A 25,669-nucleotide genomic window follows, 5' to 3' on the forward strand; every position below is an offset into this window, starting at 1 on the left:
TTTAAAAAAAAATCGGTTTATTTGGATTTGGGGCTATGAACAATTCCATCTCTACTACCTGACCTTCTCCCACTGTAATTCCTGAACTTAGAGGGGCTTGGACTCCAGCTCCGGCTCCGGCTCCTGCTTCTGCTCCGGCTCCTGCTTCGGCTCCGGTGGTTCTTGCTCCGGCTGCCCCGGCCCCAACTGCGGTCCCTTTTCCTTTCTCTACTTCGGGAACTGTGCCTCTCACGGCTTTTGGCTGTGTGTCTGTGAGACTTCTTATCCCTGTGGGTGCTTCTTCTTTTCCTCTCGGCTTCTCCGTTCCTTTTATAGAAGCGGGTCAGACTGGGGCTTCGCCTCCTCCGGGACCTGCCGTAGTATTCATCGTAGTGGCCCAGCCTCTCTCTCCTCTCTGAGTTCTTAAAGGAAGAGCCAGACCGGTCTGGGGACAGGTAGATGTCCCTATTAGCTTCCCAAAATTCATTGTTGGGATTTCTGAACACGTGAAGGAAGTTGCAGTGTTTTCCTCTGGGGCATTGCTGCATTTCATATAAACCTGCAATGGCACAGTGAGGAAAGAAATAGCATTTATTGCCGGCACTTGATCCTTCTTAGGAAGTACATTGCTCATGTTGGACACGACAGAACTATTTTCCTCTTTACATTATTTAAAAGGGGCTTACATAAATTGATGTCACAGTTTTGGTTCCCAGAATTTCAAATATATTCCAGTGCTCTAACAAATGGCACCGTGAAAAGTAACAAATCAGAAATCTCAATTAGCCGGGATGTCCTGTTTCTCTACTGGGTTACTGTGTGGTGTGCAAATGGCACAGTGGTGACTCTAATTTTTTTCTAGGTTTCACCATCCCACTCACTGACAATGTAGATCCCTAATGAACACTTTAAGAAGAAGATGGTAAACATTGGCCTAACGCTTTTAAATTTACCAAGTATTTTTAATATGGAAGATTCTTGTCAAAGTGGAATCTAGTTGAACAACTCAGAAATCTTTCTGGGGTCTTCAAATTTTTTTAAAAGCAGTAAATTTCCCAAATATGTAAAATAGTTAAAAGAGAAATACCTCCATATCACACACTATATACAAAAAGAAAGTTAAAATGATGAGTCCTAAATGTAAGATACGAAGCTATGAAACGTTGAAATAAACATACAAGTAAAATCTTTGTGGCACAGGGCTAAGCAATGGATTGTTAGATATGACAGCAGAAGCACAAGTCAAAAAAAGAAAAAACTTAGATAAATGGTTATCATCAAAATGAAAAACTTTTGTGCTTCAATGGCCAGCGTCACAGTAAAAAGACAACCCACATAATGGGAGAAAATATTTACAAATCATAGATCTACTCAAGGACTGATCTGTAGAATTAATCATGAACTCTTACAACTCAATAGTAAAAAGTCATGTAACCTACATACAAACAGGCAAAGGATCTGAATACACATCCCTCCAAAGAAAATAGACAAATGGCGACTAAGAAGGACATGAAAAAATGCTCAGCATCACTAGTTAATGGGAAAAATCACCAAATTATTTTGAAAAACAAAACAAGTGAAATAGTCTCCTGCTTTGGGAGAGTCAAAGTCACACTCAGAGTCCGCAGTGAAGCCATATTGGACTGCCAGGAACTGACAGAAGTAAACACCTTTGTGGATCAAACAGGTCCACTTCCTTCATCCCTCAAGCCTTTCAATTTAAGGTGTAATAATAGTTCTTCTCATTTTCCAAAGCAAGGGATTCCAAAATATCACACCCCCCGCTCTTCAAGAAATGGTTTTTAAGTGACAGCATCCATTACGACCAAGTTGCCAAAGATTCAGACTTGGGACATTATATATTTTTAAATGAGAGGTGTTAAGCAGACACGTGTAAAGCAAAGAAAAGTAAAGGATCAGGGATGTGCTCCCTTAAGACACAAATAGCTCCATCTCTTAGCTTCCGGTACCTTAGCGATACAGTCTGGCTAAGCCCATCCAAGAGAAATAAAAAAAGAACAAGGATCAACACTGCTGGCTACTCCAGGGACTGACTCACTTCCTGATGTGGGGCCACTGTGGATGAGTCAGTCTGACTGATTGTGCCCTCGCCACATGCCACAGCCAGCATCAATCCGCAGCACAAAAGCATGTGTTTGAAGTAAGGCAGGGGATGTTATGGGTAATGTTTCAGGTGGCAAAGATGAGCCAAGATCCATTAGGGATAAAGATGGGGAAAACAACACAGCTTAAGGGAGGGGAGCATTCAACAGCAAACATCTCTGAGACCGCAATAAGGAAAGGTGGCTTCCAGGACCCCAACTTCTCTGGCTTCCTAAAGAGTTAGGCAGCCGAAACCGGTTCGGCTCAGTGGATAGAGCGTCGGCCTGCAGACTGAAAGGTCCCAGGTTCGATCCGGTCAAGGGCATGCACCTTAGTTGCGGGCATTTCCCAGTAGGGGGTGTGCAGGAGGCAGCTGATCGATGATTCTCTCTCATCCCTATCCCTCTGTCTTCCTCCCTGTAAAAAATCAATAAAATATATATATTTTAAAAAGTTAGACATAGGGCCCCAGCACTGAGGACGAGAAGGCCCAATTCTAGCCCAACTCTGTCACCCACACACTGGGACCTCAATCACATCATGCACAGAGAGACACACAAGGTCTGTTACAGATCTAAAAGGCAATGTCCTTTATGTAATGATCTCAGCTCGTCTGCTGTGTGAGGGAAAAGCTACGCTTCACCTCTTTAAGATACAATTTTTTTTCACTGAGAATTTCCTTTTGTTTAACAGTTGAACAACTGGGGGGAAAGCATCGTGTTATATTTTACCACAAATTGCCATTTTCCACCGGGTCACTGGGCAGAATTCACACTGCAGCTGGCGTCCCGCATACCATCTTCCGTTAAACAGGGAAAAGGCCGCCTGGCATTCTTCTTCCCTTTGAAACCGCAAATTAAAGCACACGCTTTACGGTAACGTTCTCATATGTAGATTAACGCTGTTGTTAACAAACCCTTGCATTCGTTCATTGTAGGACGTCCAAGCTTACTGCTTTTGTACTGAGAGAGTACGCATTAGAGAACATTCCAGCTCCCGAAGCTCACCGTTAATTCAGGAGCCCTTTTTACCAACTCTCTGAGACTCTGGTGCATGGAAACTGGCTCGAGCCAAAGCTTCTTAAACCAAAAGATGGGACCGTTAAAAACGCAGAAGTGTATCCCATTATCAGTGCCCACTGTTTCTCAGTGGAGATCCCTCTTCTTATTGCGATGGTTAATTTACCTCATTAGCCACGGCGTGGCCCGGGCAAACACCAAAACCAGCAGAAATGGTACACTAACTGCACACTGAGGTTACTGGGGGCTTCAATTTCTGGCTCTTTTGATTTATACTTTCCTCTATTCCAGTTATCCCTTTCAGTTTGCATTTTAATTATTAAAGTTATATAAGTAAAAAATAACTATATTACAAAAGATTCCAAACTATGTACTTATACAAAGAATGAAATCCAAACGTATTCTTTTCAAATCCCTTGTACATTTCTATATCAGCTCTTAATATTTACACTTTTAAAAATACCATGCATATTAAAGCTATATTATTATTCCGTGTAAAGAACCGCAGACACCAACAGTCACAACACTGTACTGTGACAAACTGAAGACGTTTTATGTTCAGAATACTTACGATTGGTACTGAACATACACATTGCCCCTCAGATGAGGCTCCAAGTTGCAGCTGACCTAAGGAGCAATGAAGAATTCTATCATTAAAAACAAAAACAAAACTAAGGAAAAGACGTCCTTCAGCCATTAAATGCACTTTGTTCAGGTCAACACTACCAAAACTTGTTACTAATAGAAGATTCCAAAATTGAGGAACTAGCCCAATTTCACGTCTATTTAAGGTATTCTTCAGCACCGTAGTCGGCAAACTGCGGCTCGTGAGCCACATGTGGCTCTTTGGCCCTTTGAGTGTGGCTCTTCCACAAAATATTACGGCCTGGGCGAGTCTATGTTCAAGAAGTGGCGTTAGAAGAATAAGTTTAAAAAATGTGGCTCTCAAAAGAAATGTCAATCGTTGTACTGTTGATATTTGGCTCTGGTGACTAATGAGTTTGCCGACCACTGCTTCAGCACATAGCGGTTTTGCAGGCCCCAATGAGCTGATCCCTGTTCATCCAGATCCTTTCCCCTGTAGATGTGAAATGTTTCACATATGCACAGAAACCGAGGGGAAAAATCAGCCCATCTACACACCACCCAGATTTAACACTGACACTTTCCTTTTTGACAGAGAAAGTTTAAATATATAAAACATTAAAGATCCATTTGAAGCTCTTCAATTCTTTCTTCCCTTCTCCATCACATACACAGACATTGTCCTAAGGCTGGGCATATCCTTCACATTCTAAACATAAATACACACCTACACAAACACCCACAGCAACACATACACACACTGAAATGTATGTCCACTATACATATATGGGCACACACAAATGTATGTATACATATGCAAAAAATATAGATAGATAGATAGATAGATAGATAGATAGACGGTGTATAGCATTGCTTTGCACACATTAAAATTTTACATAAATAGTATTTATTCCACATCCTTTTTAAAAGATGTAATCCCATAAACTTAAGGACTCATTTTAACTACTGTATACTGGATACATCAAATTAGCAAATCAATGTGTCCACTCCTCGAATGACAGATATCCAAGGCGCTTCCAATTTTCAACAACAAACAGTGCTGCAGCCAGCATTCTGGAACACGTGTGTGTAGATGTATGGATTGCTCCTGTGTGTGCATGACCACAAACAGCGCGCAGACTTGTAAGTTTACTGCTTCACTAGGTACTGACAACTACTGCCTTCTGAAGTGGTTTTACTAATTCACACATCCTTGCCCAGTCTTGGTATTAAGAGAATTTTATAATATTTTACCTGATAAGGTGTGAATGATCTGTCATTTTAAGATGCACTGTTCCTATTACTATTTATGTTGAACATTTGATCCTTTGCCTTCGAAAATGACATATCTAATTTGGTTATTTTATCTTTTAAAATATATTTTTATTGATTTTAGAGAGGAAGGGGGAGGGAGGGAGGGAGGGAGGGGGGGAAAGAGAGAGAAAGAGAGAGAGATTGGAAGAGAGAAAAACATCCATGATGAGAGAGAATCATGGATCGGCACTGGGGCTGAAGCCCGCAACCCGGGCATGTCCCCTAATGGGGACTCAAACCGTGACCTCCTTGTTCATAGGTCAATGCTCAACCACTGAGTCACGCTGGCCGGGTGGTTATTTTATTTTTTATTTGGTTTTATATAGTGGTATAAAAAAGTCCTCAAATGTTCATAGTAATATTCAGCTTTTATTTTCAAAACAAATGTTTAATTTTACAAATCTGTCCCCGAGTATTTTTATTAGAGTACCCAAAATAGACAGGATCTGTTTGGGAAGCCACATCAGCTGTACCAGGGACCTTAGAGATCACTTAAGCCAGTGATTCACAAAGACCCATTATTAATTTTCCATGGCAAATTTAATGTTTTGGAAATTTTCCTACTAAAAATCTACTAAACAAATCTTTCCATTTATAACTACCAATGTGATTAGCATGAGCTTGGCTGACAAAATTCTACACAGAAGAAAACAAATACACCATGGTTAGTAAGTGGCTAGTTGCAGGTAATGGTGTGATTTCCACTAACTGGCCTGAAGTTTTGTGTGCTGTTTTTTAAAATATGTTTTTATTGATTTCAGAGAGGATGGGAGAGAGAGATAGAAACAATCAATGATGAGAGAGAATCATTGATCAGCTGCCTCCCGCATGCCCCACACTGGGGACTGAGCCTGCAACCTGGGCATGTGCCCTGACCAGGAATCAAACCGTGACCTCCTGGTCATAGGTCGATGCTCAACCACTGAGCATGCCAGCTGGGCTGGCCTGAAGTTTTGAAAGCAGCTCCACCACTGACATCATAGACAAGTGTACTGTAGGGACCCCGAGAGGGAAACCACTGATGTTGTCCAATCCCCTCACTTTCGGGATGAGAAAAAGGCACGGAGAGGTAAATTTAATGACATGTTCCAGAATGCAGGTCTAGCCAAACGGCACTACCGTGGCTCCATGGTATGGGTAGCCAGGCAATTCTACTTGAGTGTTTACTGGCTGTGCTGAGAAGTAGTGTGACGACAGAAAGGCATGCACAACAGAAATAAAAGGCAAAGGGGGGAAGAAAATGGTAAAGTCTTGAAGTTGGTAGGAATAAGTATAGCTTTGAATTTCACAAGTGCTACCGGTTAGTAGTTGCTCTACTCTTGGCTATTTCTAACAAGCAGGAAAAAAACAACTTTATTCCTATTTTTCCCCAAATTATGGGACATTTTCCCTACCCTACCATAACAGAATCATTCAGGATTGGGACTGATGATCCACGAAGTAGGAGTCTTCACTGTGGTAGGACTCAACTACTAGGTGTTACATCAGACTTTCCTCTCGCCTTAAAGAACATGTTAGAATAATTCTGTGCAATGTGAATGCCTTTTTTTTCATCCCATTTTTGCACCACAAACCATGACTTTGGGAATACTATGTTCAGTATTGAAATGATCGAATGAATAAAAATAATGTAAAGAAGCCGAAATCGGTTTGGTTCAGTGGATAGAGCGTCGGTCTGCGGACTGAAAGGTCCCAGGTTCGATTCTGGTCAGGGGCATGTACATTGGTTGCGGGCACATCCCCAGTGGGTGTGTGCAGGAGGCAGCTGGTCAATGATTCTCTCTCATCGAGGTTTCTAGCTCTCTATCCCTCTCCCTTCCTCTTTGTAAAAAATCAATAAAACATATTTTAAAAAAAATAATGTAAAGAAAAGGAATCAAGATCTAACATTCCAGTGTACTTCCAGAAAAAAATAACACGCATCGGGCCTGGCACTGTCAACACAATGCAACCATACAACTACAATCTCAGTAAGTGGAGTGGTATTACACTGTGCACACTGCAGCTCTGGGTGAGACCCATTACCCAGAGGGAGGGAGAGAGGGAGGTAGCATGTCTGTCATAGGCGGCCTATAACTGAATGCTGGCACTGCTGTCTGCAGGGACCTTCTGAACAAATTCCCCAGCTAGAAGAGTTAGATCACAAAGGTCCTGAAGAGATGAGAGCCTTTGCCATCTAGTCCCTGGCACCCAGGAACCTTCATGCTAGCACATGAGTCCATGCAGTACCTCTGAGAGAAGGGAGCGCCATTCAGTGAGTGCCGGGGTGGCCTACACAGGGCCAGGCACTGTCCCACGCCCCCCAGCTAGGCACAAAGCCTGTACCCTCGCTCTCGTCCCACTGGGTACTTCAGTGGGAAGTGACCCAGTCTCCTCCCTCACGTGCACTGCGCATGCCCACCTTGAACTGGATCACCTTCCCCACGTTCCTGAACTCAGGGAGCACGTCCTCATAGAAGTCCAGGAACTGCTGGTAGGTCTCCTCCTCGCTGTACTCCAGGCTGGCGTCGGGGTCATAGTCATCCCTTCGGCACTGCTCCATCCCGAATGTTGTAAACATGCTTCTGATGAGAAGGGTGGGGCTCGATGTGGGGAAATTGTGTTTACGTGAACACCTGCATATGAGAGGAAAGTTTAAATTAAGTAGGGCAATAGTTAGAAATTACACATAGCCGGCACCGGTTTGTCTCAGTGGATAGAGCGTTGGCCTGCGGACTGAAAGGTCCCGGGTTCGATTCCGGTCAAGGGCATGTACCTTGGTTGCGGGCACACCTCCAGTAGGGGGTGTGCAAGAGGCAGCTGGTCGATGATTCTCTCTCATCGACGTTTCTAACTCTCTATCCCTCTCTCTTCCTCTCTGTGAAAAATCAATAAAATATATTGAAAAAAAAAAAGAAAGAAATTACACATAAAGTGCTTGCATTAAATCTGGAGATCAAGACTCAAGTAACTTGACTGTTTCGACTTAATTGTAAAATAAATCCATTCGGACATCAACTTTCAATACTTAAGAAAACTGTTTTAAGACGGAGCAATATAGTGATCCCCATTAAAATGCAAAAATTATTTCCAAGTTCATTTGCCATTCAGGTACCCCATGTGGAATTTAGGAGGAAAGTCAGAACAATACAATCCTGGTTCTAGACAATCTCCAACTAACCTGATGTTTTAGAGAATAGGGTAATCTAAGAATTGCCAGCTAACGGAATGTTTCAACCTCACACATGTATAACATTTCATAATTTTCATGGCATTTCTGCATTTTCCCCTCTGATCCTTGCAACCTGTTGGGACAGTTGGGGCTAGTATTTCTCTGTACTTTGCAAAGAAGAAAGCACTTTCCAAAGTCACATGGCTGGTAATTAAGAAAGGATCCAAGAAATCCGAGTTAACCTGCAGTTCATTAAGTGGTATGGCAAATGTAGTTAATTTTTATTTAATTGAAGAAAACTAACCATTATGAAGAAGAATTTTCTTTTCGTTGTGTAAACTGGACCAGCCCATACCTGAATAGTTCTTTAAAAATCTTTTGTTTGTTTTTTATATCCTTCTCCTAAAATAAAATGGGGGGGGGGGGTGTACTTCACAATTCCAAATCATCAACATTTTCCTGAATAGGTTTCTAGTTATAAAACTGATTAGGACACAACTTTTAGGGGGAAAAACAACCCAGAACTTTTAGAAAGAAAAAAGTTGAAGAACTAGGCATATGCTAGGAAAAAATAATGGCCTTGAAATGACTAAATGTTTAACTCATCCTCACTTTCCATGTGTACAATATGGATCTGAGATACTGCACACAGAATGCCCGCACACACTGTGCCCAGCTCAGAAATGTGCAGTCAGTGTTCGTTAATGTGAAATGTTATTTTTCCAAAGGACCTGCCTGGATTATTCAGTTAGGGACCTTCTGGTAAGATCCATCTTCCCAAGTACAGCTACCGACAGAACAAAGAGCAATGATTCAATCTAACTGGCAGCGTTAGCTGTGCATCAGAATTTTACATGTATAAAGCACATGCAGAATTAAACAAGAAACCACTTTAACAAGGTTAACATCCTGCTCACGGGTTTATTACATCTGAATAAACTTGGTTCCAGTTCCCAGGATGTCAAATGAGTGTAAGTTCTGCACAGGGATCATCTGTTCGGATCTCAGAGTGGGAGACCCATATTTTCAAAGTAACTCCCCACTCGGTCCTGAATGTCAGCCATGTTTAAGAACCCCTTGTTTAGAACATGCTACTTGCCTATTGCTCAGATACCTAAATCAAGTAAGACTGGCACAAAATCACATACTTTAACATTATCTTACCCCAAGGACAGCCAATAAATTGTGTGGGTCTCCAAATGCCCCCTTAGGTAAAGCTAACTGTGGGGTCCCTCGGCCTGGCAAGCTGGATAGAGGGATGGGACTGTGGGAGGTTGGCTCTGGAAGCATACTAACCACCAGGGGGAAGCTCCTGTGTTAAGCTTCTGCCCCCTGGTGGTCAGTGAGTGTCATAGCACTGGCTGGTTTTAACAGTCACTTAGGCTTTTATATAGATAGATATATGTATGTATATATTTATGTATATACACACATAATGCAATTAGGCTGCAATCCTTTATATTGAAGGTCTCTGTAAGAAACATTCTCATGAAAATTACATATGCAACTGTTAACAAAACATCTATGAAAGTTACTGTTCACTTCCTATTCAATGTCTTTACATAGTATTTAATGAGAGAAACATTTAGACTCTGATACCAGGAAAATTTCTTCCTTTTCAGAGATACTGCTCATTCTTCCTTTTTGGTAAGAACTACACTGCATATTTCAACATCTGCCTGGGATATATTCAAATCCAGTGCCAAATATACTACACATTCACAACCCACTTTCTCCTCCTTTCCTTAATTTCGATTTCTTTTATTTTATTAAACTTAGTCCAGGAGACCCTGAGTTTTCTTTATACCTCACACATTTCCTTAGTACAGGAAATGTGTGAGCTATAAATAACTACTCTGGTAAGTCTTACCTTTCATCAGTAATTCTGTTCCTTTTTAGGAAGAAAAAAATAACCTTCCTCAAAGCTCTGACTCTAACATTTATCAATTCCAGAAAGGTTCTAGAATTGAACAGTACTAATTATAGAAACAAAACCTAAGAAATGCTTAGGCTATGGAAGTGATGACTTCTGATATGACAGATCTCAACCGAAAAGAACAGTTGTGCGATCCAGAGCAAGTCCCTATGGCTCCCTGTAAAAAGGGCACAGTGTTTTTGTTGGAAGGGATGGCGCTGGATTTTGTAACTGCTAATTTCTTAGAATTTGATTTCACAACTCACCACTTGAACAATGAAAATATTCAAATGGCTGTCTTACTTTTACTTTTTTTTAATAGTTGTGATAGTAAAATGTCATATGCTTATCAAAACATTAAGAAATGTTCACAAACTAATCTGACCACTGTGTTTCCTTGAAAAGACTCTCAGGGGTGAGTTTTGAGAGCCTGTTAGGCCATAACCCTTTCTACAAATAAGCACTGTGAACTGATTTCCTGAAACTGCTTAGGACATTTTCCCTTCTAACTTATCCCCACCAGAAGAAGAATCCCAGAATCAGATGACCAGTCTTAAAATTCAAGGATATGTTAAGAGAGATGTTTCGTCAATGAGGAATCCTGCAGCTGGAAGAACTTAAACGCAACCTGATTCAACTATCCACACAAATATAAACTCATGCTGAGTCTTAATTGCACATTGGTGTTTCACATAAATCATTATTTCTTGAGGAAATTGAGCATACATTTGGAAAACACTTGTAAAAGTACAAAGGGAAATAAAGTTTCATTAGCTCCCAGTTCCTCAAGAGGAAATTTTCACTATTGATCAGATCCTGTGACTCCTTTCAAAGATCATCTGGGCATAAATAATCCTATTATCTGCACTAATAAAAGAGTAAGATGTAAATTGACCATTCCTTCGTGACACTCACCAGCCAATCAAAAGTGAGTATGCAAATTAACACAACAAAGATGTTGTGGGTTACTTTGCATAGGCAGACACCAAGCGGCCAGGGGCAGGGTGGGATGCTCCAGGCCTCTGGGCAGCGTGGGAAGGCAGAAAGATGGCTCCAGCCAGAGTGAAGGCAGTGCCGGGAGCCAGGGGAAGAAAGGCCCATTCTTGCACAAATTTTTGTGCATCGGGCCTCTAGTGAAATATAAAACGAGTTAACCACCCTGCGTTTGGGACTCTCAATCCTGGGACACATTAGGAACACTTGAGAACATTTCAAAACTAAGGCTTCCCAAGTCTCAGAGACTCTGATTTAGTCAAATTGAATTAAGACATACTTTTTGTTACAGTTTTCTAAGTGATTCTAATGTGCATCTAGGGTTGAGGACCACTGTTCTTACAAAAATGTAAAATAGTATTAAGGCTTAAATTTAAAAAGAAATAGAAGAGAAAGATAGAAAGGTTCATATTTTCAAAGAAGGAAATTATCTCATGGGAGAGATAATCTTATGAATAAGATAAACACAAGAGACAAAATACAGTTTCTCATCGAATACATATAAAATTGCCTATTCATAGCCCTTTTTTGAATAGGACACTAATATATGATTAGATATTTTATTCTGCAGAATGCATAGTAATAATTAGATTTTACCTTGGGTGGATTCATTCATCATTATGAATTATTTACATAATTTGAGTTACTCATCAACAGACCAAATAATAAAAATCGCCATTGCCTGGCATAGAGTAGGTAGGAAGACATCGCTAAATGAAGACATCAACGCTTAATTTTCCACATGAATGTCATTTCAATAACACTGATGCGAAGAGGCAGGGAATAAGAGTTTCTCAGAGAAGAATGACAACGATAACAAAAAAAAACTCCAAGAGTGCTCACCATTTGCCGGACACTATTCTACCTGCTTTCCCTACGTTCACTCATTTCAGCCTTAAACCCCTTATTGGAGGGTAGGGGTGGGGTGTGTGAGAGGGGAGCAGAAGACAGACAGCTTGGGAACTGGAGAAGCAGTAAGAACATAGCAGGTGCCTGACTGTGAACCCTCAAACTTTAGCCCAAGTCACCCCTAAAAACAGAACTCAAAAAGCTCAACATATTGAGGCACTTCATTCGGACATGATAAAGCAAAATTAGTTACCTATCTCCAAATCTGCAAGCTCCCGTTTTACTGTAGAATGGACAGTTAGCTCGATCTTTCTCCATTATTCTTACATCCGTGGGTGGTTCTGGGTTTTGCCATGTGGCACTATTTTCCAACTGTTGAAAATAACCATGATCCATTAAAAATTCAATGTTTAAATGTATTCAACTGTTTTGGTCATAAATAAAGATGGATTCTCTTAGTAATATTAAGTTGTAACATGTAATTTAAGTTGTAACATGTAATGGAGACTTGAAAAGCAATTGGGCTGAGACACAAACTGTGTCTCTCTCGGTTCCGTCACCACTCATTAGGCATCGTCACGGCGACCAAGAGCAGTCACCAAGGTTTCCCTTTGTCCAAGCATTCTGAAAATGGCCAAGGAGTTTTTAGAGAACCACCACTAAGAGAAATCAAGGTTACTCTGAAGCAGGAAGGTAAAGGGTCCATTGTGGGGAGGGGGTAAGAGTGTGCGCTGGCCGAAACCAGTTTGGCTCAGTGGATAGAGCGTCAGCCTGCGGACTGAAAGGTCCCAGGTTCGATTCTGGTCAAGGGCATGTACCTTGATTACGGGCACATCCCCAGTAGGGGTGGGCAAGAGGCAGCTGATCGATGATTCTCTCTCATCAATGTTTCTAACTCTATCTCTCTCTCTTCCTCTCTGTAAAAAACCAAAAATATATATATAAAAAAAGAGTGTGCGCTGTTTCTTATTCATACACTAAAGAGTATAAAGAAGGACAGCCCATAGGGGTGATTCAATACCATTTGCGTGTATTCATTGATAACTTCTGTAGTTCTTGTTGTTGCATAAATCACAGAGGTGAGAAAGTGACCCCAGATATTTCAGACATGATCTACACAGCCAACCGCAAAAGTAACATTGCTGGAAGTGTTGTTTTCAAAGAAATGCTCATCAGTCTCAAATTCTTAACAAAAGGTTTTGAAAATACCTCATTTTCAGCCCGCTCCAGCATCTTCTGCACAGCCTCCTACAAATGGTGCAAACATAGGACTAGTGAAAACCGGAAAGTCAGGTAAGTCACATCTGGTTTCTCCGGTTAAGAATCTCATGTGTAAAAATGTTACCAACCCATGCACACAAAAAGTTTCAGTTCCCAATTTGCTTTCTACAGCACTGATCTTCTGAAAAAAGACTTCAAAGTTGAGTTTTCATTCAAATAGGACATTTACTGGCTTAGATTGCAAGATATTGAAAATACCGTATAATAGTAACAGTCATATTTAGTGTTTTTGAACACATATGTCACGTTCTAGTTTTTAAGATGAGGTATTATGAATATTATAAAACACAACGGTAGCTGAAACATCATAAACATTTAATATATGCTAAAATATGACATGAACAGTAGTAATTAGGATTGATGAAAAAATCTCAAACTTTTCAATAAGGCAAAGGAAGTCCTGCCAATATGCCAATAGATTTGACCTCATTGGCATTTAAACGATTTTTTGAAATTATGATCCACAGACTTTTCTTCTAGCCTCTTAAAGCATTATATAAAAGATTCATCTATCTAGCTTTTCTTAATAACTCTACTTGGTCATATAAGACCAGTAACTTAAGGTCCTCAGTAACTTAAAAGCTCAAATGAAAACTACCTTTTCCCTATCTCTTACCCCATTTCAGTTCAAACTAAAAACCTACAAGTGTATGACTTAAACTCCTCTACATTCAATCTACCAGCTAGAGTCCTATTAACTCTGACTCAACACACTCCAAATCTGTGTACTTTGCTGTATTAAGCACTACCCTCAGCCAAACCAACACCTTGTCCTATCTGGAACAGCTGCCTTCTAACTGATCACCTTATTTCCACTTTTGCCTCCTTGCTCACTACCCCCTTCTTTATACAAAAGTTAGAATGATGCCGAGACCGGTTTGGCTCAGTGGATAAGAGCGTCGGCCTGCAGACTGAAGGGTCCCGGGTTCGATTCCGGTCAAAGGCATGTACCTTGGTTGCGGGCACATCCCCAGTGGGGGGTGTGCAGGAGGCAGCTGATCGATGATTCTCTCTCGTCAATGTTTCTAACTCTCTCTTCCTCTCTGTAAAAAAATCAATAAAATATATTTTTTTTAAAACTTAGAATGATCTTTAAAGGTAAAGAAGTAAATTAGATGAAGTCACTCCCTGCTTAGAAACCCTTCAATGGCTTCCCCTTACTTTTAACATAAAATCTAAATTCCTCCTTCAAATCCAGGTCTTACATGATCTGACCCTGCCCACCCTCCTGCCCTCTCCACCTGCCTCTCTCTCCTTTGGTCTCTAGGACTAAGGCGCCCTGACCTTCCTTCCGCTCCAAGCACAGGCCTCTGCCCTCTGCTTGGACCCCTTTCTCCCTGAGGTCTCTGCACTCAGGTGTCAGCTGACCAATAGGCTCCTCACAGAAGTCTTCCTTGACCAGGCAATCTAAAGAAGTCCTCGCCTACCCTACTCACTCTATCACATGACTCTGCTTTATTTCCTTACAGCTCCTAACATGACCTTATAGCACTTAAAATGAGCTTTTTTTCTTTGCTTACTTATCATCCAGCTCTCCCCTCTAGAAAACTAATTCAGTTGAGAGCAGGGACTGTCTTTTTGATACTTTATCTCTATCCACTAGAGGAGTATCTAGCACAGAGCAGAAACAAGACTGCATATTCCTTTTTATAAGCTTAGAATGTACTTCATTTTACTTGTTTCTCTTTAATGCCTCAACAGACTTCCTTTGAAACAAATGCCTTAGCTTTTTGAAAAGAAAACAAAAAAAAGCCTTAGCTTTTATCTAAATGTCAGAAAGACTGCAATTGAAGAACATTCTACTACCAAAATGGGAATTGATTACTCTCTTAAAAAATGACGAGTTCCAAACGACTGCCCTGCCCCTAAAGCTTGGTGTGCTCTCATCTTATTGGAAAGCAGTGCTCAAATAAGGGTGTCTAAAACAACCTGCACTGGAATTAATGATAGCCTGAGACACAACGAGCAAAGGTCAAAGGGGCTGCTTCTCCCCCACCATGAATAGGGTGTAAATCAATGCATTTCCCCCATGATATAGTGATTAATTACCCAATTTTATATTCATCAAACCCAGCAATATTACAGAAAAGATACATCCTGATGAATGACTCAGGAAAGATGAGCTGTGATTCTTTGAAGTAAATAAACTGTTAAGGAACAGCAACAAAATATACCAGATCTTTAAAAAGAATCCTGAAGATACAGACAGGAGATATATACACATAACATTATAGATTTTTTTAAATGAGCAACTATGTGTTAGCTACAATTGTATTATAGCCCAAAATGAAAAGGAAGTCAAGATTTAATAACAAAAAAACTTCCTAATTCCTCAATATTTGAGTTCCTGATTTCTTTCAATCAACTAATTCTTGCTGACATGTCATAAGCAATTAACTCTTATAAATCAAATAAATGTGGAAACTATACAAAATATTATTCTATAAGCCAACCCATAGACAACAGCATTTGCTCTAGAGTGGTACATAGTACAAAGCAGGGGCCCACTGCCTGTTTTTGTAAATAAAGCAATAAAGTTTTATTGGAACACAGCCACAACCATTCATTTACAGGTTATCTATGGCTGCTTTCATGGCACACTGGCAGGGCTGGGTGTTTGCAACAAACACCGTATGAACCATAAAGCCTAAAATGTTTATGCTTTGACTCTTCACAGAGTTTGCCAATCCCTGGTAAAAAGGGTAAGATGGGTAAAGCTGAAGAAAAACCTTAATTAAAGCATATGCCAATGCACAAATGAAAAACTCCAGAGCACCAGAAGCAAACCCTAGTGCAGGGGTCCTCAAACTTTTTAAAGTGGGGGCCAGATCACGGTCCCTCAGAGAGCTGGAGGGCCGGACTATATGAACTACTAATTCCTACTGTAACACCTCGGCTGCGCTCACTGCCCAAAAAACCTGGCGGGCCGGATCAGACTCCTCTGCGGGCCGCATGTGGCCCGCGGGCCGTAGTTTGAAGACCCCTGCCCTAGTGTATACTTCACTAAAACATGACTCTTTCTAAACAAAAAACTGGAGCCCAAACCCTTAATCTTCAACCCCAGCACCTGCCACATCAGCTCACTAAGAGGATACGCAGTGCGTTTACCCTCCTGTGACAGGAATCACCTCTCTCTCTCTCTTCTCCTGTAGCTTCTGCTCCGCCTCTTCTTTCTCTTTTCTCTGCTGTTCTTCCCATTCTTCCTTTAACTTTCTCTTTACAGGAGGGAAAAAGGAAAAGTAATATTTTTTTCAGACTTATTTTTTTATAACATTGCACACACAGGACAAATAAAACAGTTTTTTACAACATTGGTAAAATGGATGATATCCATTTTTTTTTTAATTCAAGATATATAACTCTTAATGAGTTTTGGGCTAACTGATTAGTCAACTGGTTATCTGATAATACTGTACCTCCTGTTCTTCCTGCCGTTTTCTAGCTGCCTCTTCCTTTTCCTTCTTTATTCTGAATTCTTCCTGTGCCTTCTGCTCCCGCTGCAACCACTCCTCGTGTAATTTTTGCCTATAAATGTGATAAGGCAATCAAATAAGAGAAATGGGCATTAATCTACAAACACACACACAAGCAAAAAAATGGCATGTTTGGGAAGGATTAAACTATCACGAAAGACATTTTCTAGAAAGCAGTTAAGTGGGAGTAAGAGGGTCAAAAGACGTGAGTAAAGAAAGATCTTAGGAAAAGCACTACACTTACTTCAGCAACTGTTTTTAAGACAATAGCTTAAAACCACTATTTCTACATTTTGTATTTATGACATCTCTCACATAAAACAGTGACACTACAACTGTCCCTGAAGGTTGACCATAGGTGATGTTTACCTGTAGGTGCCAATAAAGCGAGTAACAAGTCTTAAAGCCACATACTGCTTTTCACATTCAAACTGTATTACCCTTCCTATTCTGCACATTCTAAAAGTGGCAGTGCAGGATTGCAGCAGCAGGGAAAACTGGCCTCTTCTGCCATAAGCCTTTGGACCGCTGCTATATACAGTTAAGAGACTCCTGTGGTTTGCCCCATGCACTAAAACAACTGAAAGAAGGAAACTAAAACTAAATCATCATGTCTTTAAAATGAAGAACATTACAGGTTTTAAGAAACGGTGACAAGGAGTTATAAAAATAAATTAGCAGGTGTCCAGTTTATTTTAAAAGTGACCTATTATAAAGAGTGATGCTATCTTAAAATGGTGTCTTGGACATCAAACATCACAAGTTTCTAATTTAAAGATGGGTTATGGCTCAAAGGTTTATTAGCCAATCGGGGGTGTTTAGAACCCAAATTGCATTTCCCCATGCAACCTGGAAATGGAAAATGAAATATGAGAAATTACTCTATATCTCTTCAGCAACATTAGTAGTTAAATAAGATTTTATTAGGTCTAGGGACCTAATCACAATTTCAAATAATCTCTGGGGAAAATATATTACATTTCCAACTGCAGATTCTAGGAACATGTCTTTTAGCAATGATAGAGACTGGCATACTGCAAATGGTGAAAGTTATACATGGATTTCTGGCTGTGCAGGAAGTTGGTGCCCGCATCCCTCATGTTGTTCAAGGATCAACTGTGTGACATTAGCGTAACAGAAATCTATAACAACAACCAGAGTTATCACCGCGCCTCCTATCTGCTAACGCTATTTTAAGTACTATGCATTCACCCCGATTTTACGAGGTAGATACTATGATTGACTTTATCTCTATAATTAAGGCAAAGAAACTGATTCTTAGAGAGATTAAGCAACTTGAACACAACTAGTAAGTAGCAGGGCCAGGACTGGAATACAGATCTGGCTGAATCTACTCCATGTTCCCAATCACTATTACATTTTTTTCTGTTTGGCATTTTGATCAATTCAGCTGTTTATGTGCTTAGATGGGTAACAGGAATTAATTGTAAGAAGCAACATTTCTAATGAACACACTAAATAGAGAGTGTCTCTAAAGTTTTTTCTCCTTTTAAAACATTTTTACTTTTTTTATTGTGGCAAAATATACCATAAAAATTTACCATTTTAACCATTTTTAAGTGTACAAGTGAGTAGCATTAAGCACATTCACATTACTGTGTTTAACTTAAACAAAGACAAAACTACCTCCTGAAAGATACTAGAGAGAAAAAAAACACACAGTATTTTGTGATTTTGTGACTTTTTAAGTCAGACACCAAGACAAGATAGCATGATGAAAGCTGACAGTTAGGACTGATAACAAATGAGAAAAAATACACATGACACACATGACAGATAAAGAATATTCTTAAATCAAGTAACACTGCTCACACAACAAACTAAAATATATAACAAAAGAGAAATATGCAAGACTTAAGCAATCTATAAATATGTAATAAAACATATAAAAAGATACTCAACCCTACTAATTAAGAAATGTACATTTGAAACAGTGAAATACAACTTTTGACTACAGGCGTTTATAAAGTTGACAATGCCTAGCGCAAGTGAAGGTATGGGGAGGTAGGCACCTTGACTCACTGTTGGAGGGGCTGCAGACTGCAAACTGGGAAGCCCTTCCTACCTGCCCATCTACACTGTATGTGCACTTATCCTTTGATCGCAACCATTTCATTTCCAGGCATTTTCCTAAGGAAATAACAGGACAGTTACCAAGGATATATATGGTCACTGCAACTTTTTGTAAAAATCCTAACCAGATATGTTTTTCATGGATTTCAGAGAGAGAGGAAGAGGGATGTGAGAGAAAAACATCAATTGCATTCATATGCTGCCCAAGCAGATCAAACCCACAACCGAGGTATGTACCCTTGGCAGGGAATCCAACCTGCGACCCTTCAGTGCTCTGGCCAATGATCTAACCACTGAACACACTGGCCAGTGCTTTTTAAAATGCAACTCTTTATATAATAGCAAAAAATCTGAATGTAAATTAATAGTACGTAGTAAGCAAATGTTAGTTAATAGTAAATTACCTACATGCCCATTAGTAAATTATAAATTGTGAATAAAGAATTATGCTCTATTTATACAATGACTACGTCGCCATTGAATTGGTTGGATTGGATCTCTGCATGAATACTAAATGGCCTATATATTAAGCAAAAAAAGCAATTTACAGGAAACGTATAAATATCGTCCTATTATAGAAATACACGTACACTTTCTCTCTTTACATTCTGTTTTTTAATATTTACCTGAAGACATTTTTAAATTAATTTTTAGAGAGGAAGGAGGAGGGAGAGGCAGAAACAAGGATTGACTGCCTCATGTAGGCACCCTGACCAGGGAGGGATTGAACCCGAACCTGGGTAGGTGCCCTGACTGGTAATCGAACCCACGACCTTCTGGTATATGGGACTATGCTCTAATCAACTCAGCCACACAGGCCAGGGCCTTATTTTTTATTATTATTATTATTTTTACATTCTTAACAGTGACCATCTTTGGGTGTGTTGAATTCATTTAAAGTCCTTGCACTTTTTTTTTTACACTTCTTAATTGTTTGATTTTTTTAAACATTTATGAATTAGCAAAAACAGAAAAATACTTCCATTAAAGATATGACAACATCTAGTTATAGCAGTTATAGCCTGTTAGCTAGAGATTTAATTATCCAAGGTATTTTATAAGACTTATTTTGGACAGGGACCTAGAAAGAAGACTCATACTCATTAATAAAGACATAATATTCCAATGAAATAACTGGCTTCACCAGCAGTGCTTCAGTCTGTGCTGACCTCTCTGTCTCCAACAGCTTCTCTTCTTGTTCAATAAGAGATTCCTCCTCTTCCTCCTGCTTCTTCTGTGAGAGTCCTGGGGGAATGCAAATGTCTTATTAAACTATCTGAGAACAAAACCTTAGTCAATATTACAGGGAAAAATTCAGATACATTCTTTATTTTTTTACCTTTATGGTATGATCCTGTTTTTAAAACTTTCTAATAATAAGACTCCAACTGCCCAACTGTGGTACAATCTGAGCATCAAAACTAACAATATTAGAAGCTGATAACAAATTAAATTTAGAAAGTTTACTGATGGCTTCACAGTGATACTCAAAGAGGTGGTGGGGGTATGGGAGGAAACACACATATTTGCAGAAGAATGGACTAATAAATGTAGAAAGACTTAATTAGAAAAGCCATCACTTTTGCAACCCCCACTGTAACAAGTAATCCATATAAAGATGCTAAAAACATCAAGCATCCGATGAAAATTTGCTGTGAAAAGGATTTGTTTCTACCATCTCAAAATATCAGCCCAGAAGTGAATACCAATTACAAAGGGGAGACACTTATTGGCAATAATGACCACAATTACATCACAGGAAGTAGAACCTCCTGACATTATAGCCCCCTCCCTCGCCCACATGTGTCAAACACAAGGCCCGTGGGCCAAATCCGGCCGGCCAGGCCTTGCAATGTGGCCCGCACCGCGCTGTCATCACTGCACTCCGCTGTCAGTTTATGACATTGTCAGTTTATGACTGTTCAGTAAACCTTTCGGCCCGTGATTTAGGCTGGATTTTAGATTTTGGCCCCTTCTCTGATTGAGTTCGACACCCCTACGAGCATCAGAGAGCATCAGCTTTGTAGTAATTTTGCATAAAGGGTATAACCTGAAGCTAATCAGGAGAAGACAGACTAATCCAGAATGCATGGCTTTTCAAAATAATCAATCTCGGTTTGAGCAAGTTTAAATATGGCCTATAAATCATATCACTGAATTATCATTCCTTCACTTGAGTGCAAATTTAGTATTGTGGTCATTCTTAGGAGATGCAGGCTGACGTACATAGGGGTCAGTGGTCATGATATCTACAACTGACATGCAAAGGTTCAGGAAAAAATGTGTACGTATGTATCTAATGTTAACCATGGGCAAATCAAGGTGAAGGGTTCATGAATGTTTATGGTAGTTATTTTTTAAAAATATGTTTTTATTGATTTCAGAGAAGAAGGAAGAGGGAGAGATAGAAACATCAATGATGAGAGAGAATCATTGTTCAGCTGCCTCCTGCACAGCCCCTATGGGGGATCCTGCCCGCAACACGGGCATGTGCCCTGATCAGGAATCGAACTGTCCAGGTTCATGGGTCAATGCTAAACCACTGAGCCACGACAGTCGGTCATATGGTAGTATTTTTTTTTTAACTTTCTGTACATTGGGACATCTTCAAAATGTGAGAATAAACAAGTCATCTTTTCTGTCGAAGAACAGTTTGGACAGCCGCCATGTTGGCCACATGGCTTGCAGCTCCCCTGGGGGCCGCCATCTTGAAACAGCAAAGGCCAACTCCTTTCTTTGAATTAGCCGATCGCCAAAGACTGTGTGCCTGAGCTCCAATCAAGAGTGAGGACAGGTCATGTGTGTGTAAGGGACTATAAACCCAAGCAGCCCTTCTGCTTGGTGTGCATGCGCTTCCAGACCATGTGTGCGCATTCTTCTACATAGAAGTAAGTATGTTTGCCTTGCTGCCTGGCTCCCGAGTGTTTTGTATTCTATCAGAACCCCTGACTTGGGGGGCTCGCCTTATTTCTAACAAAAACAAAAACATGGGAAAACAAATTTTACTATAATAAACATATCTTTTCCTATTCAGAATTAAATTTGAGGGGGGAAATGAGGTCAACTAAAGCAACCTTAAAGAAATGTAACAGGAGATCTCAAGCTTAAGGAAAAAGGTTTTGTGTCTGTCCCACATATTGAGTTTAAGTATAACCCAAAGGTTCACCTTATCCTAGATAATTTACTTTTCTTAAGCAAATAAATTTTATTTTTTCAACACTGAAATTAAAAGAGTCGGTAAAAAAAATTGGGATAAATTCTAACTCACATAGAATATCTAATAACACAGATAATTAAATGAACTAATGTACATAAAGGCCTCCCAAAGAACCTGGCACAGAGGCTATGACTGAATGACTTACAGAGGTATGTCCATAGACTAGACATTGCCTGGACACAGCCAATATGCAAAAATATGTTGCCTGATTCACTCAACTCCTCATCATGCCTCAAACCAAGCTCACACACTCCAGGTGATGACTAAGAGTTTTGGGTATAGCCTTTTTTCTACATGTATGTATCCTTGCATATATTTGATTGTACAATATCTCTAACTGTATTATCCATGCAATTATGTATGGAATCATGCCAGTTTTACAACTTGCTGACAAGGCAGTTCATTTCAGGTTATTTTAAGAACTGGGTGCTAAAGAGACTACCTGTACTTGAGAGGCTGACATCCCAGAAATTTCTACCAATCATTTGTCAACTCACTCTTATAGCAATTGTTTAGAATGCTTCTATATTCCAACCTTCTGGGCACTGTTTACCCATCTAATGTGTGCTGCAATGAACAGCCTCTCCACAAAGGCTCACTGTCAACGCACTATGCAAAGTCAAAAAGGATAAAAAAAAATCCAACGCAACACAAACAACAGCTATAGGATTTAAAATGATAAAGAAAAAAAGATTTAAAAGAAGTGTTAGAAGAAAACAATAAACAAAGGTAGCTGAGAACTTTAAGGAGATCACTAACAGCAACAATAACTTGAATTACCCTGTTTTTCCTTTTATCCCTGATGCTTTATCCTGCCTCTAGTGGGCCAATTTTAAATGAATAAAAAAGGAGGTGCTAACAAAAATTGCAGTTAAACACACTGCCTTTTCCATTCTAAATATTCCAAGCGTTGCCTCTAAATCAAGATATCAAACTCGCAGCCCACGGACCACATGTGGCCCACAATGAATATTTTTGCGACCCAGCTGATATAATGGTATGTAAGAAATCCTATATAATGGCAGGCTAATATGCAAATTGACTGAACGGCAGAATGACCAGTCGCTATGACATGCACTGACCACCAGGGGGTAGACAACTCAATGCAGGGCTCACGGCTGGCAAGCACAGTAGCTGTGGCAGGAGCCTCTTCTGCCTCCATGGCAATGCTAAGGATGTCTGATTGACAGACACCCCCCGAACTAGTTATAAAATTATATAGTAGTTATAAATGCAGATGGAAGCACTGAACTCCCAGACTGTGAGACGGAGCAGGCTGGGCTGAAGGAATCCTCCCAAGTGCACAAATTTCATGCACCGGGCCTCTAGTGTTTTAATAAAAATCCCATAACTTAATTTTTACAATATCCTGTTATACACAATAATTAATAATGAACTACAACGTTCACTAATGACTAATTACTATAATCATGTTGCATTAATTTCCCTTACGTGCCTTATATGCAGGCGCACCACTTCTCTCCACTAATACAGCAAATATTTTAGCATCCAATGGCCATGTCATTAATCTTGGACTGACTTGTTTCATGTGTGCAACAGGAAATATTTCACTTTCCAAGAACAAAATAGGTTTTGTATGCATTATGCTTATTAATTTTTGCAGCTATTCAGTGTCTGGTAAGTTAATGTTCAAGAAAAAAATATTAATTTTTATTAAAATGTTCTATTATTTTATGTTAACAATTATTTATTTCAGCCCTTTGTATTCAGCATGTGTCTATTGAAATAAACCTACGTTTCTATAAAAATGGAAGCTTTTGTTTTTTTTTGCAGTCCACATAAACTTAAACCTTGTTTATTTGGCCTATTAGCCTTTGAGTTTGACATGCTTGCTCTAAATAATTACTAGGCAACTCCAGTGGCAAATAAAACTTCTATGGCTTTATTTCTCAAGCCCAAGAATCCTGGTTACTTGAGGCCAGTGTCTGTGAACTTCACAGATTGTCAGGATAACTTAATAAGCATATTCTGGATAATCTGGATAGCAGCCATTATAGCTCAGTACTCCAGTGTGATTTCAGTGCTTCCATCTGCATTTATAACTACTATATAATTTTATAACTAAGTTAGTAGCACTAATTTCATTATATTAAACAGACAGCTTTAATTATATAAATGTTAGATTCCGCCATGTGAAGGACAAATGATATTATGGCCAGTACAGATGAATGTTCCACAGTATTTTAACCATAGGGCAATAGTATTAATAGGAGCATTTCAAATTCCAATCAGTGCCATAATCAGTGACCCCATCATCTGTAACATCACATTAATGTGGGTGTGATTTTTACTGGATGTGTAATTTCACTTGGTTTTGTGTATATATTATTTATAGTTAAGAGTTAGTAACTAGTTTTATGTTTATATATTTCAATAACGTATCAATAACAACTTGAATCCATAAAGGGTCTCTTACATTACTAAAGTTTGACAGAAACTTGCAAAATATCCCAAATCCTCAACTGCTGCTGTTTTTAAAAATATATATATTTGATTGAATTTTTTACAGAGAGGAAGGGAGAGGGATAGAGAGCTAGAAACATCGATGAGAGAGAAACATCATCGATCAGCTGGCTCCTGCACACCCGCTACTGGGAATGTGCCCACAACCAAGGTACATGCCCTTGACCCGAATCGAACCTGGGAACTTTTAGTCTGCAGGCCGACGCTCTATCCACTGAGCCACACCAGTTAGGGCTACTCCTGCTGGTTTTGCAAGAAAAGTATTCACCGAATACTTAATGCGTGCAAGGGCTGTGCTAGCTGCTGCAATTCATGTGTGCACCTGTAGTATCAGATAGTTCATAAGTCTCTACACACAGTCAGTGGGGATTTTCCTCCTCTGCGGCAGGGTAACATGGTTTCCGACATGACTTGGCTTGGGGAGCAGCAGCCCCAGCCATTCTTACAGACACAGCTCTCAGCATCCTGTGCCAGTGGCAGGTTAGGAGGGCGGGGGAGAGCCATGACCTCCGTGCACACGAAATGGGCTAAGAGGCCGGTTACCTGAGTCTCTCAATCGAGCAAGTTCCTGGCGGCGCCTCTTCCGTTTCTCCTTCTTCAGGGCGGCCCTGTACCTTTTGTGGCTGGAAAAGCAGACAGGCACACTCGCCATCAGCGGGGCTCCCCCGTCCTGGGCGCCCCAAGACAGGAAACTCCTCGGCCGCTCAGGGGTGCAAGCTTGTTTCCCGGGTTTTCCTAACGGAACGCGCAGGTGCCCTTCCCTCGCCCCTTCCCACCCGGACGGCAGGTGTCCTCCAGCCGCCACCTGCTCTCCCTGCGGCCCCCTCCCCGGCCCCCCCCCCCCACGTCCGGGACCGGACAGCGCCCGGAAGGGCTGGCGCCGCCGCGGAGGCGCGCCGGCCTGGCCCAGCGCCCGCTCCCTCCCGCCTGCACCCCCTCCGCGCCCAGGCCCGGCCGGCTCCGTCCCCTCTTCCCCGGCTCACCCCTCTCAGCCCCTCTTACCCTAGTTTGTCCGGAAGCATCGCCGTCTGGGGCGCCGCCATTTTGCCCGCGCAGCCACGCCCACAGGAGCCTGCCGGGAAAGGCGCGCTGGGAGAGCGCGCGCCTGCGCAGAACCGCGTGCCCCGCGGCCTCTCGGGAAGGCGGGGCGTACCTCCGCCAGACGCACCCAAGATAAAAAAAGGGAGTTTTCCCAGAATGGCTATTCTACCG

At 40.6% G+C, this 25,669-nt stretch overlaps 1 protein-coding gene across 1 annotated transcript; it reads right to left on the reverse strand.

Annotated features, from left to right (window-relative positions):
* ZRSR2 (zinc finger CCCH-type, RNA binding motif and serine/arginine rich 2) lies at nt 1-25,568 on the reverse strand. The gene is made up of 11 exons (XM_084869862.1): nt 25,460-25,568; nt 25,001-25,080; nt 19,926-20,001; nt 16,606-16,714; nt 16,318-16,404; nt 13,118-13,156; nt 12,162-12,280; nt 7,402-7,615; nt 3,673-3,728; nt 2,814-2,923; nt 1-538 (listed from the first exon to the last, which is right to left on the reverse strand). Exons 1-11 carry the CDS (start codon nt 25,498-25,500, stop codon nt 18-20), a joined length of 1,452 nt encoding a protein of 483 aa, XP_084725988.1. The 5' UTR covers nt 25,501-25,568; the 3' UTR covers nt 1-17.
* Between the last annotated feature and the right edge of the window lie 101 nt (nt 25,569-25,669).

Source organism: Pipistrellus hanaki (genome assembly GCF_964339955.1).
Source record: "Pipistrellus hanaki genome assembly, chromosome: X".
Taxonomy (NCBI): domain Eukaryota; kingdom Metazoa; phylum Chordata; class Mammalia; order Chiroptera; family Vespertilionidae; genus Pipistrellus; species Pipistrellus hanaki.

Coding starts and splice junctions, on each gene's coding strand:
- ZRSR2 (XM_084869862.1), bottom strand. CDS start 25,500: ATGGCGGCGCCCCAGACGGCGATGCTTCCGGACAAACTAGG. Junction 20,002..25,000: donor TGCTCGATTGAGAGACTCAG/GTAACCGGCCTC, acceptor GCATTCCCCCAG/GACTCTCACAGAAGAAGCAG. Junction 12,281..13,117: donor TGGAGCGGGCTGAAAATGAG/GTATTTTCAAAA, acceptor TATTTTCAACAG/TTGGAAAATAGTGCCACATG.